Source organism: Pseudonaja textilis, chromosome 1 (genome assembly GCF_049901715.1).
Source record: "Pseudonaja textilis isolate UNSWEBS1 chromosome 1, rPseTex1.2, whole genome shotgun sequence".
NCBI classification, from domain to species: domain Eukaryota; kingdom Metazoa; phylum Chordata; class Lepidosauria; order Squamata; family Elapidae; genus Pseudonaja; species Pseudonaja textilis.
In genome coordinates this window covers 237,877,556-237,891,379 of record NC_141990.1, presented here as the reverse complement: position 1 = coordinate 237,891,379, position 13,824 = coordinate 237,877,556, and the positions used below count along the sequence as shown (strand labels likewise).

The 13,824-nt window shown below is 37.4% G+C and overlaps 2 protein-coding genes across 3 annotated transcripts in view; both read right to left on the bottom strand.

Moving 5' to 3' along the window:
- Nucleotides 1-785, bottom strand: part of ABCC8 (ATP binding cassette subfamily C member 8) — a 63,017-nt gene extending 62,232 nt beyond the window's left edge. Inside the window, exon 1 of the mRNA XM_026706562.2 lies at nt 88-785. Coding sequence (XP_026562347.1) covers nt 88-235 — 148 coding nt within the window. The 5' untranslated portion in view covers nt 236-785. The remainder of the gene's footprint in view (nt 1-87) is intronic.
- An 8,847-nt stretch (nt 786-9,632) lies between these two features.
- The window catches only part of USH1C (USH1 protein network component harmonin), a 54,335-nt gene continuing 50,143 nt past the window's right edge, over nt 9,633-13,824 (bottom strand). For both annotated transcript variants that reach the window (XM_087921018.1, XM_026706456.2), the window contains exon 21: nt 9,633-11,505. In XM_087921018.1, the coding sequence (XP_087777144.1) occupies nt 11,493-11,505 (13 nt within the window). In that variant the 3' untranslated portion in view covers nt 9,633-11,492. The remainder of the gene's footprint in view (nt 11,506-13,824) is intronic.

Sequence of the window (13,824 nt, the reverse complement as noted above, 5' to 3'; positions counted from 1 at the left end):
ACGGCCGGAAGGACAGGAACTAAGAAAGCATTTGCACACGTACACCCCCCCACACCCTTCCTTTCCTCCTCCCAGAGCTACACTCACCTATGAAGAGAATGGGGAACGTGATGAAAAGCAGGAAAACGTGGGGCACCACGTTCAGGGCGTCCACGAAACAACCGTTGTTGAGCACCCCGTCGGTCACCTTGTAGGCAGTCGAGTTTTGCTCGCTGCCACAGAAAGCTAACGGCATGGTGGAAGAGGAGGAGACGGCGGCGGCGACGAGGCCAGACCGGACAGACACAAAGTGCGGCTGAAGAGCTCCTGGCTTTCCTGGTTTTGGCGGCGCTCTTCTCGCGCCTTCACTTGGGGGACGCGGCGGCCAGCCCGGCCCACTCGCGCGTGGAGAAAGCCATGGGAAAGCGGACGCGTGGGCGCTTCCTCGGAAGAACGCGCCCGCGCCCGCGCGCCCGCGCGCGCCCTGGGTAGCTTTGCTTACGAGGACGCGCGCCGGACCTGCCTTTCGGGGGGGTGGGGGCCGGCAGGTGAGGTGCAGAAAGGAAGAGATGCGCTGACCAGAGGCGCGAGGCTCCAAAAGCGGCGCGCGCCTGCGCTTTCCCCCCCAAACAATGGACCGAGCGCTTTCGCCTCGCCGCAGCTCCGGGAGCAGCTGAGGGAACGAGGAGGCGCAGCCCGGTACTTAAAGGAGACGCTTCCTCACGTCTCCCGAAGACCGGCCTCCCCTCCTTTTCCTACGGTCAAGCGCCCGTGCATGGAAAAGCCCGCGTCCTCTGTTTGTAAATAGTTTCAGTGCAGGCGGGCGTTAGAATTTGACCCTTTGGAACCTCGACTGCCTGGGGAAAACATCGCGCTTTGCAGAGAGGAAAAAACAGCGTGCATAGTAAAATAGGAATGGAAGCGCACCGTGTAGTTATTTCGGCGGAATTTGGCCCGATGTCAAAGAAGCCCAGCTATACCCACCCACCGGCTCACTCACTATCATGCAACTTCAACGCCTCGGCTGAGGCACTACGATGGGCAGCACAAGGAAACCCCACTCCCATCGTATCTTGAGATAGTTGTTTTTCTTGAGAAGGAGGGTAGTTATATTCCAAAGGCTTATGATCTTACACAGTAAAATTACTAATAAAAACTTCTTACTCTGTGTACTTTTGTCCAGAAGAATAGCTGCCCTTTACAAAAAAAAAGAAGAAGAAGAAGCGAGTTTTCAACATGAAATCTCATAATTAGGGCTAAATCAGGTTGAATGTCTTTTGAAGAAAGTTTACTTTCAAAGCTTTAAGAAAATACAGCTGATTTTAAATTTAAATTTAATTTAATTTTATATTTTAATAATCTGATTTCAAATTTAAGCAACAGATTTAACCGATATTCAATGTGAAATGCTCTCTTTGGGAATATTTAATTTTGATTTTTTTAGAAGGCCAATGGAGCCAAATGAACAAAATTCTGTGTTAGAGTAGGTTTTGGTCCATCTTCAGTCATGGAAGCTCATTGGGCTACTTTAGGTCACTTCACTTTTCACTCAGCCCAATTTATCGTACAGGGGTTGTGGGGAAAATAGGAGGAAGTATTTGGTATTGTATATCATCTTGAGCACCTGAATGAAAGGCAAGATATTAAACAAACAAAGTTATGGTTAAAAGATGATAAGAGGTTCTAGATTCACATTAAATTGCTACACCTGGCTATTCTAAGAATATAGACAATGCTTATAGAGACACATATAGGCTATATGTGCATAGTACAGTCTTTCAAAAATTGAAGTCGCATACTTTTCCTTTCTTAAAATTTCATTTTGTGCTTTTGTTTTGCAAATATTTTTCCCCCAACAACTGAGGAGATATCATTGATGACGTATGGCTAATGCTGAAAAGTCAGAGGCCATCGAAACATGGATAAGATCCTCAGTGGTTATGACAGCTCTTCAGTGTTCCTGGTCTCCTAAGACTAGCAGTGCTTAACCTGACATACTTAACACTGCATATTCCTACCTCTGTTGTCATCAAATGTTTCCCTCGAAGTTTTTTTTTTTTTTTTAAGGTACAGCTAATGTATGCGTAGCATGCAAGATAAAATTAGACAAACTGCTGCATACCTGAAGTCTTTGTTCCCTTACTCCAGTGTTTCTCACCTTCAACAACTGTAAGATGTATGGACTTTTTCCAGAATTCCACAGAATACCGCATGCTCTTTGGAGAATTCTGCAGGTTGATGTCCACAAATCTTAAAATTGCTGGGATTGAGAAACACTATTTCATTCTATGAAGAACGAAAATCAAAATCTCCAAATCAGTATGTATGAAAATATGATTCTACCGTATTAAAAAAAATAAAAAAAATTAAATGTTCTGGATCTTAGCAAATTCATCTGATTACTTATCTGGTAAAAATTCAGCACAAAGGTCAGCTCCTTTCAGATATCTTTATACTTGAGATTTTTCTGATTAAAACCCATCAGTATCTTATTTTTCACCCAATACAAATATCTAAATCGTAACATTCTTAAAGAAAGACATGGGATTTTTGCTGAATAAAACATGAGATCCTTACATTCTCTTAAGCAGAACAAAATAGCTTTTGCTAGTGAAGATATGAAAGAAACAGAAAAGGTTTCATACTCTGACATTATATCACGCCTCTCAATCCTTGTGCTCTCACAATCTCCTGCTGAGCTTGGAGACCTGACATTATTGCAGCATAATTATTTCTCTTTCTTCCAGAAAGCCTGTTATTCACAGAAGGAAAACTCAAATTATAAAGCTATATCACTTTCAATACAACAAAAATATTCTATGAATAGTGTTGGCATAGTCAACTTTAATGGCAATCCTGCTCTAACTACCTGTTTAAAAAGATAATTTTATTTAAAAAATTAATTACAATACCAAAAGTATTTTGAAAAAGGAAAGGAAAGAAAAAAAGGTTTGAGGAAAAAAAAGAAAGAAAATAGAAAGATAAGAAAATCAAGAAAGCATCTTCCCATCCTCACCACAACAGGCCATCATCTTTGTAAGTCTCCAAGATGTTTGGTTTCAACTACTTCTATGATGTCACTGGTTACAAACCCTCTTAGTTTCAAGCATAACAAATTCAGAAAGCTTTGTCAACTGGTCTCTTGAAGTGAGTTTATTAAATGATGCCAAGGATTAGATTACTGATCAGATTTGGTCCTTTTCTGAGGCCTGTTGGAAGAATTATCCTTCTGGGTTCAGTTTCAAGTGGGGAAAAAGACATTGGAAACATGGAAGTTGTTTGGAAAGATGGTTTAATAGTGGATAGGAACACATGGCTTGGAACTCCAAAGTGAAAAGGGCTGAGAGACCCTTAGTTATATACCCTCTGTTGGGCCCCACCTTAGTGTTTCCTGTTTCTGTGGAAGAAATGTATCCCATTGGCTGTCAGACTCCCAGGGGCGGGGATCTTAGCTAATTTTGTAGGCTTTGTCTGGACCAGATGGCTTCACCTGAGTGCTGGATGAAGCAATCTTCCCAAGACAGGTGGTGAGATGGATAGAGGCCTTTGTTATGTAGAATACTGTCACCGAGGCTTTAATGGCCCACCCAATGACAAAGGTGGGGGTGAACTTCTGCTTCTGAGGTGAATTTCTGCTTCTGAGCTTCTTCTTTTCTTTTTAGGGGAAATATTCTGCCTTTTTAATATTTCCTAGGATGTTTCATTTTTCTAGGAGAGGTGTGGGTGCTAACTTCCTACAGGCCATTGAGAGTAAACCAAGCTAAACAGGACAATTTTGGGGTGGGAGATATCTGATTAGCGAACACAGAGGCAACATGATTATGTTATCTTACTCTGCATGATGGTTCCTAAAAAAGCAAGTTGTGTTCTTTAATCACAATTTTCCCTTAGCCCCAGTGATTTTCCAGTGCTGGTGAAAATATTTCTGAAAATAACTTCCTTTTCTGTTTAACATTTTTGAAATGTTAACATTTAACATTTTTCAAAATTTTCTAAGTTATAATATAATTTCTCTCTTAACTATTTTTGTATATGTATTTTAAAAGCTGTAATTAACCTATATAAAGAGCCCTAGTGGTGCAATGGTTAAAGTGCAGTATAGCAGGCTAACTCTGCCCACAGTTTGATGGTGGTATATAAATCTAAATTCTATTGCTATTGCTGTAAAAAAATGTAAATTGGAATACAGCTTAAATATTTTTCTCAGTTGTTATTATTATGATTTTTGAAGTATATTGTACTTTTAAGATATTCCTATCATGCCAACATATTGTCTAACTTTTTTCTAACAAAATACTTAATGGTCTTAATTAGGATGCAGGAAAATGATTATCTGGAACCAACTAGTCATTTTTCTTGTGGAAAATTTCTAGGAAGTTCCAGAGCCTGGACGGAATAGAGTCTTCGTTTATAAAATTAACAAGGCACTGACCTTGCAAAAGAGCAGGATTTCTGATAGCAGTGTGATAACTCAAGGGTCAGTGGAAATTTTCTGCACTACCGTATTTAGAAACATGTATACAAAAGATGCCGTGTCTGCTAGGGAGTGAGCTTGGCTTGCATATTGACTCTGGTCTGCTTTTCATTTCTGCTGTCATTTCAAGGAGGTGTAAATAAGCTGAATCACATTGTGTCCAGATGGAGAGCAACGTCGGCATGATTACCTTATGACATATGAGCCAACAGCATTCTCAATACAAGTTAAGAGTATTTTGTTTTTCTTTGGTGCTACTATGTGGTTTTGTATTTAGTCTGGTAATGAAAAAGACAAGTGAAATCTTTAAATTCGGGTTTTTGATAATCTGGCTCATTGTCTTCACTCTTGCTGCTGGTTCAAAATATGTTCCTTTATTTGAAGCTTTTTGCCAGCCAGCCTCTTTGTCTCTTTTGTACATTGTTCCTTCCTGCATATTTTTTGCCTCCAGATTTAAACATGGACTTCCAGAATACATTTTACCCCAAATGTATATATGATTACAATTTCTAGGGCTGCTCATGCCTTAACAAATATTTGGTTCTCACATTCATGTCTTTACTATCCATCTAGGCAGACCAACTTTCTTGAGGTGTCCCCAGAAACTAGAAAAGAGGTGGCAGGGAAAGATGCAGCTCCCTTAACAGTAGATTCCTTGGATCTATTTTTGTCCTATATCCATTCTTCCCTTTAAGAGAAAGTGGTGCGGAAGGCAGTTGGCCTCAAGCTTCTGAGGGCCCTAAAGGAAGCAGTTTTCCCACCAGACTCACGTGGAACTGAAAAACTAGGCACAACTTTAATAAATAGTAGTTAAATCAGGGATGTCTGTAAGGAGAGGATAAAAGTCAAGATCTTGCCATAACCATGTGATCAGCCCTGCCCCTCTGTATGTGTATTATGACACATCTTGACTATTTTTACCTGCCTGAGATGTCTTTCTTGCAAAAGGCATTTTTGAATCATTTTCAAAGTTCGCAGACCCAATAGCTTGGTAAGACCACACCTAGAGTACTGCATCCAGTTTTGGTCACCACATTATAAAAAAGATGTTGAGACTCTAGAAAAAGTACAGAGAAGAGCAACCAGGATGATTAGGGGACTAGAGGCTAAAACATACAACGAATGGTTGCAGGAACTGGGCTTGGCTAGTCTAGTAAAGAGAAGACCAGGGGAGACATGATAGCGGTCTTCCAATATTTGAGGGGCTGCCACAGGGAGGAGGGGGTCAAGCTATTTTCTAAAGTGCCTGTAGGTCAGACAAGGAATAATGGATGGAAACTGAACAAGGTGAGATTTAACCTGGAAACAAGGAGAAACTTTCTGACAGTGAGAACAATCAACCAATAGAACAGCTTGCCCTCTGAAGTTGTGGAAGCGCCATCAGTTGAGACCTTCAAGAAGAGATTGGATTGCCATTTGTCAGAAATGATGTAGGGTGGGGGGTGGTTGGACTAGATGACCTACAAGGTCCCTTCCAATTCTGATTATCTGTATCTGTATCAGTTATCCTTACATTCCTGACTTCTATGACTGGTTTATAAACATATACATAGTTAAATAAGGCCTCTAGAGGTAGCTTTGAAACATTAAATAAATAGTGGTAAATGTTCAGTAACTCTTATCTGACTTTTGTAATTGAGTTAAAACGCTTGGACCCAGAGTTTTAAATCACAATCCAAAAGAAAGAGGTGAAGTGATGTGCTCTGTAAATATTCTCTGCCTAATTTATGTTTTCAAAACTCCTGCATAAAATTGCTGACCTAAAAAGCATTTCATTCTAATGCAACCAGAGCAGAGTTGCTAACAATCAGATAGTCTTGCCCTTTTGTTATCTTAGCTATGTAACTGACTATCTTAGCACCCATCACCAATCCCAAGGAAGGAAAAATATTGTGAATAATAAAATAAGTATAAAAACTCAACACACTTCAAGTTTTTATGTATTAAAATTATTTTATTTTTCCACCCCAAATCATGTCAGTTTAATTGTCACTTTGGTCTCACATTAAAAAAAAAACTTTGAGTGGTCCTTGGTGCTCTCTGAGCTTGGAAAAAAAAATTTCTTCCTCTCTTCAGCTTCCTCTTAATGGGTAAACAAACATATATTGAAGCTAAGAGAGAATGAGTTCAGTGACCTGCATCCTGGAAAAGAGACAAGACTGGAAAAGTAAAAAAAAAAAGTCTGAAATCCAAACATTGTTTAGCACATCTTCCGTCTCTGTGATATGTTTGCATAACTACTGGAGAAGAATTGAGATTACTTTATGAAATCGTTTGTGCATTAGGAAAATGACTATAAGCATAGAAAAATTGTGTTTAGAACAGCAGTGGTGTATTGATTTGCGACAATTTTCACAACCTTGTTATTTTTTTTAATCATATTTCTCAGTCACACAATGAGAAGTTTGTTAGCTTGTGCAAAAGTAGCATCAAGAGGCATTCTCCTTCCATTCATGATTCTTTGGATACAAGTTTAGGAGTTTGGCTGGTCTGACAGTGTTTTAATTCTATTCTATTTTTTTTTAATTGTTCTGAGGCCATCTAAGATCACTCAGATAGGCAGCCATGTAAGAATTACATAAATGAATAAATAATACTGCTGACATTTTTAAGTGATTAAGGATGTCACTTTTCTACTGTATGACAGTATTTCATTGGGAATAATTATAATTTATACAATATGTGAACATTGTTCCTCTGAGGTTTAATCTAGGTTTAAATAATAGAAAAGGATTTCTAGGATTACAGATATCTGTGGGATTTAACACACTGTGTTGTAATCAACATCTCAAGGTCATTTCAATACATTTACCTACATCTGTACAAATATTGTATAAGGGAACTTAAAAACTAAATCTCAAATATGTCCCTGTTCATAAGTGTGAAGACATTTACAACTTCTACATTTCTGCCTAAATTCTAGAAAGGTAGCCCTTTGTCTATAGAATTCTTGCCAAAATAAGTAGCTTAGCATTTACAGTGGCATATAATTCTTGACTGTGTTCTGCAATTCTCATTATCTTTCAAAGTTTAGTGAGGACATGTTGGAAAATGTGTAATGCTTTTAGTATGGCCAAGAAATTCCTAAGAGACAATGACGGCCTTTTAATTATTGTGAGAAAGTTTTTCTCTAGATTATTGTCTCAAATACAGATGTCAAGGCTTTTTAAAATAAATAAATAAATTAAAGTTTAAATTAAATAAAGTACCCTGAGAAACTTGAAACATTGCTTCAAAGGAAATAAGCTTATAGACCAATGACAAAGTCTTTTCCTAAGAGAGGTACTTATTGTGGCTACATCTCTTTACGTAGACAAACCAGTACTACTAATTCAGAGGAAGAGAATTCATTAATAACATATGAGGAATTCAACTTTTATACAAAAGAATCAATCCTAAAAATTTTAGAAAAAAATCATCTGGGAAAAAGAACTGAGAAATCAAGCAATTAATGCCAAGTAGTAGGCACGGAAGCTCCATAAACCATACTTTGGTCTGGAGGTGCAAATGCTGAACTGGAATATTCTGAAAAAGGGTGGAGGCTGATTGCACATGGCTATTCCATGTTGCAAAAACTTGTGCACATCATATAATACATATAACAGCAACACAATGGTTATACAACACAGTGACCCAAAAAGTTTAGTTTTCCAATCCAGATTAGGGGTTTATTGTGCCATATAAGACTGAAGTCTGCATTATTGGTTTGCACAAGTCAATTTAAGCTTAATGAGTTACACATTCCAGTTTCCATTAACCCACTGGCAGCTGCTCTGGGTTTGGATTATCAATAAGACACTATGTTAGCTAAGTAACAGCACATGACCATGGGATATTTGTTAACTACATTATGTGAACAACCTATTTAAATGCTTGTAATGCTGTGAATAAAGTGTCCTGTAGTTGCTTTTAGAATGTCCATACTATCAAGAAAAGTTTCATGTGTTAGTTTACTATGTTTTGTCAGTTTTCTATTTCTCTGCGCTCTCTCTAAGATCCTATATCACATAGGATCTTAGAGAGAACTGAATTTCTGTTTTTCCTTCTCCTCCTCCAGTTGGGGGGATTCCGTGGTCCTTTGTATATGGAAATCTTTATATTATTATTCCTATCTATTATCTGCTGCAGTATAGAAAAGATGAGCTCAGAATCTACAAATGAAACAATGCAGAAATTAAGATACCTAATCATTTAGTCAAGACAGCTCTGTTGGACTAATATTCTATCTATTATAGTTTGGGTAAAAATATACAGGGCAGAGATCTTTAGTTGAATCATCTGAAATTCCAAGAACTGAATCTGGAAACTTTTATATCTGGATATTTTTCCATGACTGATCCACCACTAGGAATTATATAAGGTTGCAAGTTCAGACTGAAGTTCCTGAGAAGCAGGAAGTGGTGGCAAAGTACTGGGAGATAGAGGCGGAGTTGTCATTCTGCTTACCCTATACATTCTAGCTAATTGCAATGAATAATGTTTTCCTACTACAAGGGGTACCACTGATAGTCCTCAGCAGTGTCTGCAGAAGAGGCTCTGAAAGATGGCAAGTTTGTTGTCACGATAGAAGCTTGTTCCTTTTGTACATGGTATGACACTGCACCCTCACGCTGCAGATTTTGAGGCCACCTTGTGTGTTCAATTGCTAGCCAGCTGGCTTTTTTACATAAAAAGATGAGGGTAGATATCATGTCCTTCACTTCAGATATCAAAATACCTTAGAATCAATTTCACATTTCAAAATATTGCTACTCTACAATACCAAAACAAACAAACAAACAAACAAATGTGTAAATTTTTTTAAATTGTGCCCTCAAAGGTTTTTGACTGTTTGATATATCAGTAATGTGAGCGGTCTTTCACTAATAACTGTAAGAGTGCTATTAAAATTCAGAATAGTTCATATATTTGGCAATACATATTTTATCTCAAAATTTTGCCTTAAAATATAGTTTAAGAATTTTTTATCCATATTAAGGTATCTTGTCACACCGCTTCAGGGTACCTAGTCATTCAACAATTAGATTCAAGATCATAAGTTCAAAAGCATAATCTTTACAAAATCTGTATTTTTGTAACTGCTTATCATAAATATTTTAAAGTAAATTAGAAAAGGATGCTAAAGGCAACATAATATTTACAATAAAATTGAAATGAAACTGCAAATACAAAACTTGTATTCAGAATAAATTTGTATGATTCTTTTAATCAAAAATTGTTTTGATTGACAATATAGGACTTTGATTCCAAAATGCCTATTACATAAGTTCATGAATATAAATTTTAATACATTTGGTTCACATTAAAATTAAATATTGATACTCTGTAGTATCTGAAGATTATAAAATAATGATCTAAAATAAAATATATACACTTTATAATGTTATCTATTCAGTATTTATACCAGTATGGAAATTATTATTTTTTGGCTCAATGTTATATGAAAAACTACTATGCAAGTAATCCATAGTGTCACAAACTGATCTATATAAAGAGAAAATAGTTTTCATATATGGCAATTATTTGATTAAACTAGAGCAATGGCTTTTGTAGCAAAGTGTGAATATGTCAAAATGATGATACATGCATACTGCCATCATCAAACAAATGCTTCTATAATTACTTAAAGTACTTCAATCATCTGAAGACGTAGTGTAAAATGTGGCAAATACTTGATGATAGTGTCTTGTACCCCAACATCTGCAGATGCCCTTGCCTGAACCAATAGAATTTCACTAGTATAATTTATCTGACACATGAGTTGTATAATTGATTTTACCAGAACTTGGATTGCCAAGTTAGCCGAATATAGGAACAGTGTATTATTTAATCACTTTAAAATTGCCTTTCCAGCAATGAACAGCTTTAACTTGGATCCTAAGGAAATTTGCTGAAAACTATATACAAATGCAATTTAGGAATTATAGTATAATTTTAAAATGAAATTAAAATGGAGTAAAATATAACATACTACTCTGTTCAAATTATATTTCCTAATTTTCTAACTGAGAACTGAGGCTAAACTTCCTGCAATTTATCTTCCTATTCAACAACAGTCTGATATTTTCCTACTCCACTCCATTTTAATTATTCTTCTCCTTTTATCCCTGCCATTGCTTTCATCATTCCCATAACGGCAACTGCAATCTCTTTTGTGTGGGACAAATATGTTTAGTATCGTGCCAAGTTTATTATTTCTGATAAATAGATCTTGTGATAAAAGTTGAATAGGAATCTGTGGGTTTTGCTGCTACAGGATTCTTGTTTGCTCTAATTAATTGAAATGTCATCAAGCGATCAGTAAGATAACAGTATATAATGTTAATTTCTTAAGAGAGTTGAAAATGTGAATTCTGTTACAATTTGCATAGGAAAAAAATCCCACTACATTTCTTGGTAATTTTGCAATAGTATATTTTAAGTTTTAGGATGATAGATTTTGTGACTCTTCTCCAAATCTATGTAGAGAATATAGATTGGACAGATTTTTAATTAATTGCAAAAGGTGTGGTCTATAAAGTTTGCAGAAAGGTAGTTTATAACTGAGAAATTTTTTTCCAAAAGAATATAAAACTGATTTTCAGCCACATCTTTCTCTTTTCAGTCCCCCCCACCCTGCATTTCTATATATATATTTTCTGAAAATAAGTCCCACTGATTTAATTTTATTTCTGTTCTGTTATGTATGGGACTATAAATATATCACTTATGGAAAAAAAATACTCTCTCCATTGTAATGATGGCAATTACTACAAGATTTTGTATGAATTGCAGTTGGTTTTAAAATCAGCATTTGTCTTTTTAAATCACCTACAGTGACTTTTTTTTTTGTTTTACCTATATGCTGTTACTATATAACTGAGCAACAGTAATAGCTTATGGGAGGAAATGACATGATATATTGTTGTAAAACCATATTGGCCTGAGTCACTTGAATTATCTTGTGGTGTTCTTGTTTATACTTCTTCTTTTGTCCTTTTTTGTACCAAGATTTGTAGCTGGGTAAGAATCATCGGTGTATTTGGTATCTCTCATTTTGTTAAAAAAATGTCCTGAAATAGAATAAAGTACAAAAGTACAGTTAATGTCCATCTAGTCAAGCAATGATAACTGAAAAAGCAAACTGTGAACCCCCAAAAACTGTGAACCCCTTTCTTTACTTCACTTATTCCTTACTTTTCACAAGAAACTAAAAAAAATATATCAGCATGACAAGAGCACTAAGACTTCCTAAGGATGAGTGAAGGTTAGCAAAGGATGTGGGAATAAGAATGTTTTTGGTAGTAAAAGAAAAATACAGTGTTCTTCTTAAGTTGAGCTGCATGAGCTATCTCTTTACCCAAAATATGGTTAGCAAATTACCCCCGAAGCAGTGGTGGTATTCGACCAGTTCTGCCCAGTTCTGGAGAGCCGGTAGGAGCAATGAACAGTAGAGACCGAACCAGTTCTCTCCTCTGCTCTAATGGCTCTGCTGTTGGACACCCCCCCTTATCTGGGCTCCCATAATCACCTTTATCCGTTGCATTTGAAGCGCAGCTGCTTTGCGCGGCACAGAAGAGTGCCGCGTGGCAGCTGCTGAAGCAACTGGTAGATTGTGCAGGCTTGCAGGAGGCGAGGTGCCTGCACAAAGTGCATGTTTGGTGCGCGTGTGCATGCAAAGTGTGTGCACACATGCAAAGCGTGCCCACCAAACCACAACCACTGAAACGATGGCAGCAATATTTGAATCCCACCACTGCCCCAAAGTACTATACAACACAAGAAAGAGTGACTTATTTGTACTTTCCTTTTGCCAGCAAATGGATTCATAATTTTCTTAGTTCACAGAATAAAAGAGCTGGAAGGGACCTTGGAGGTCTTCTAGACCAACCCCTTGGGCTAGTTCATAAACAACTGGACCTGGAACTACCACATTAGTATGGATTTTTTCTTCTTCTTCTTAGGTATCATTAATGTACTGTGTGTTTCTATGAATATTTACAAAGAAGGAAATCAGACATATTAAATTTGGGTGACTCCCCTTCCTGTACAATTTTCTGTTGCTTTAAGATTGGTGGATCTATTATTTCCTTGGGAATCAATTCCCTACAAATGCAATTATGTGTACTTCTAGGCTAGAGTAGGATTGAGCTGCTGGAAAATTGTATGAAGTAGAATGTATGAAAAAATATTTAGACAACTCATTGCAATATGACACAAGAAAAAGGAAATTAAAAAGAAAACAGAACAAACATCCACTGTGAACAGTATTCAAAGCCCACTGTGAGCCCAAGATTTGTTTTTGACAGTCCAGTTCCAAGGTATTTAAATACTAGACTGATTTTCATGGAAATTGAAAAGCAAGTAAAATATAAACTGTGCAGAAAACAGGGAAGTTAAGAATAGCATTTTTTTCTAGACTTTTCCAGAAAAATCTAGTACATGCACAACAGCACAACACATTTGTTGATGTGTAGTGGAAATGCATCCAATCCTGGGAATTATTTGTTGTGGGGGGAACACATTAAACAATAGACTAGATCAGCAGTGGCTAACCTTTTTGGGCTCCTATGCCAAAAATTGTGCGCTTACGCTCACGTGCCACCACCCAGAAGGCAATGTGCGCCCACCCACGCCCCCTACACATGCACACGCAATCAACATCCCCTGCCGCTGCCCTCTTATCTGCACTGCGCCTCACAGCTGATTTTCGGCAGGTTTGAGGCTTTTTTCAGCTTCCCAAAAGCTTGAGGAAGGTTACTGCAGGCTTCTGCAGGCTTTGCAGGCTGAAAACTAGCCCCGTTTCGTCACTTCCGGTATTTTCAGAAAAACAGGAAGTGACAAAACAGGGCTAGTTCTTGGCCTGCAAAGCCTGCAGAAGCCTTCCTCAAGCCTTTGGGAGGCCGAAAAAGGCCTCAAACCCACTGAAAATCAGTTGTGAGGCACACACTTGTGCAGTGAGGTAAGTTTGCCTGCAACTTGTGTGCCGGCACAAATGGCTCTGAGTGCCACCAGTGGCACGCATGCCATAGGTTCGCCATCATGGGCCTAGATGGAAAAGATAGCTTAAAAGAAGTGGAACAATTCACATCAAACTTGAACAGCTAAAGAAAATGCCACTATTTATATTTTATAAATATTTTATAATATAGGATTATTCTTAATACAGGATTATGGTTAGTACAAATTAGGAAAATGTAATCAATTTTGTTTTTATAGGGATGTTACAACAGAAAGAACGTTTTGATGGACTTATTATTGGCATGCAAATTGTAAGTAGATATGTATTTTGCAAAGAGTTTGAAAAAGAGTTTAGCTCTATTACCAACCACGGGAAAATGTTGCATTGTTTACAGAGGCAGGAAAAGCCATGCTCTGCACACAAATGCATG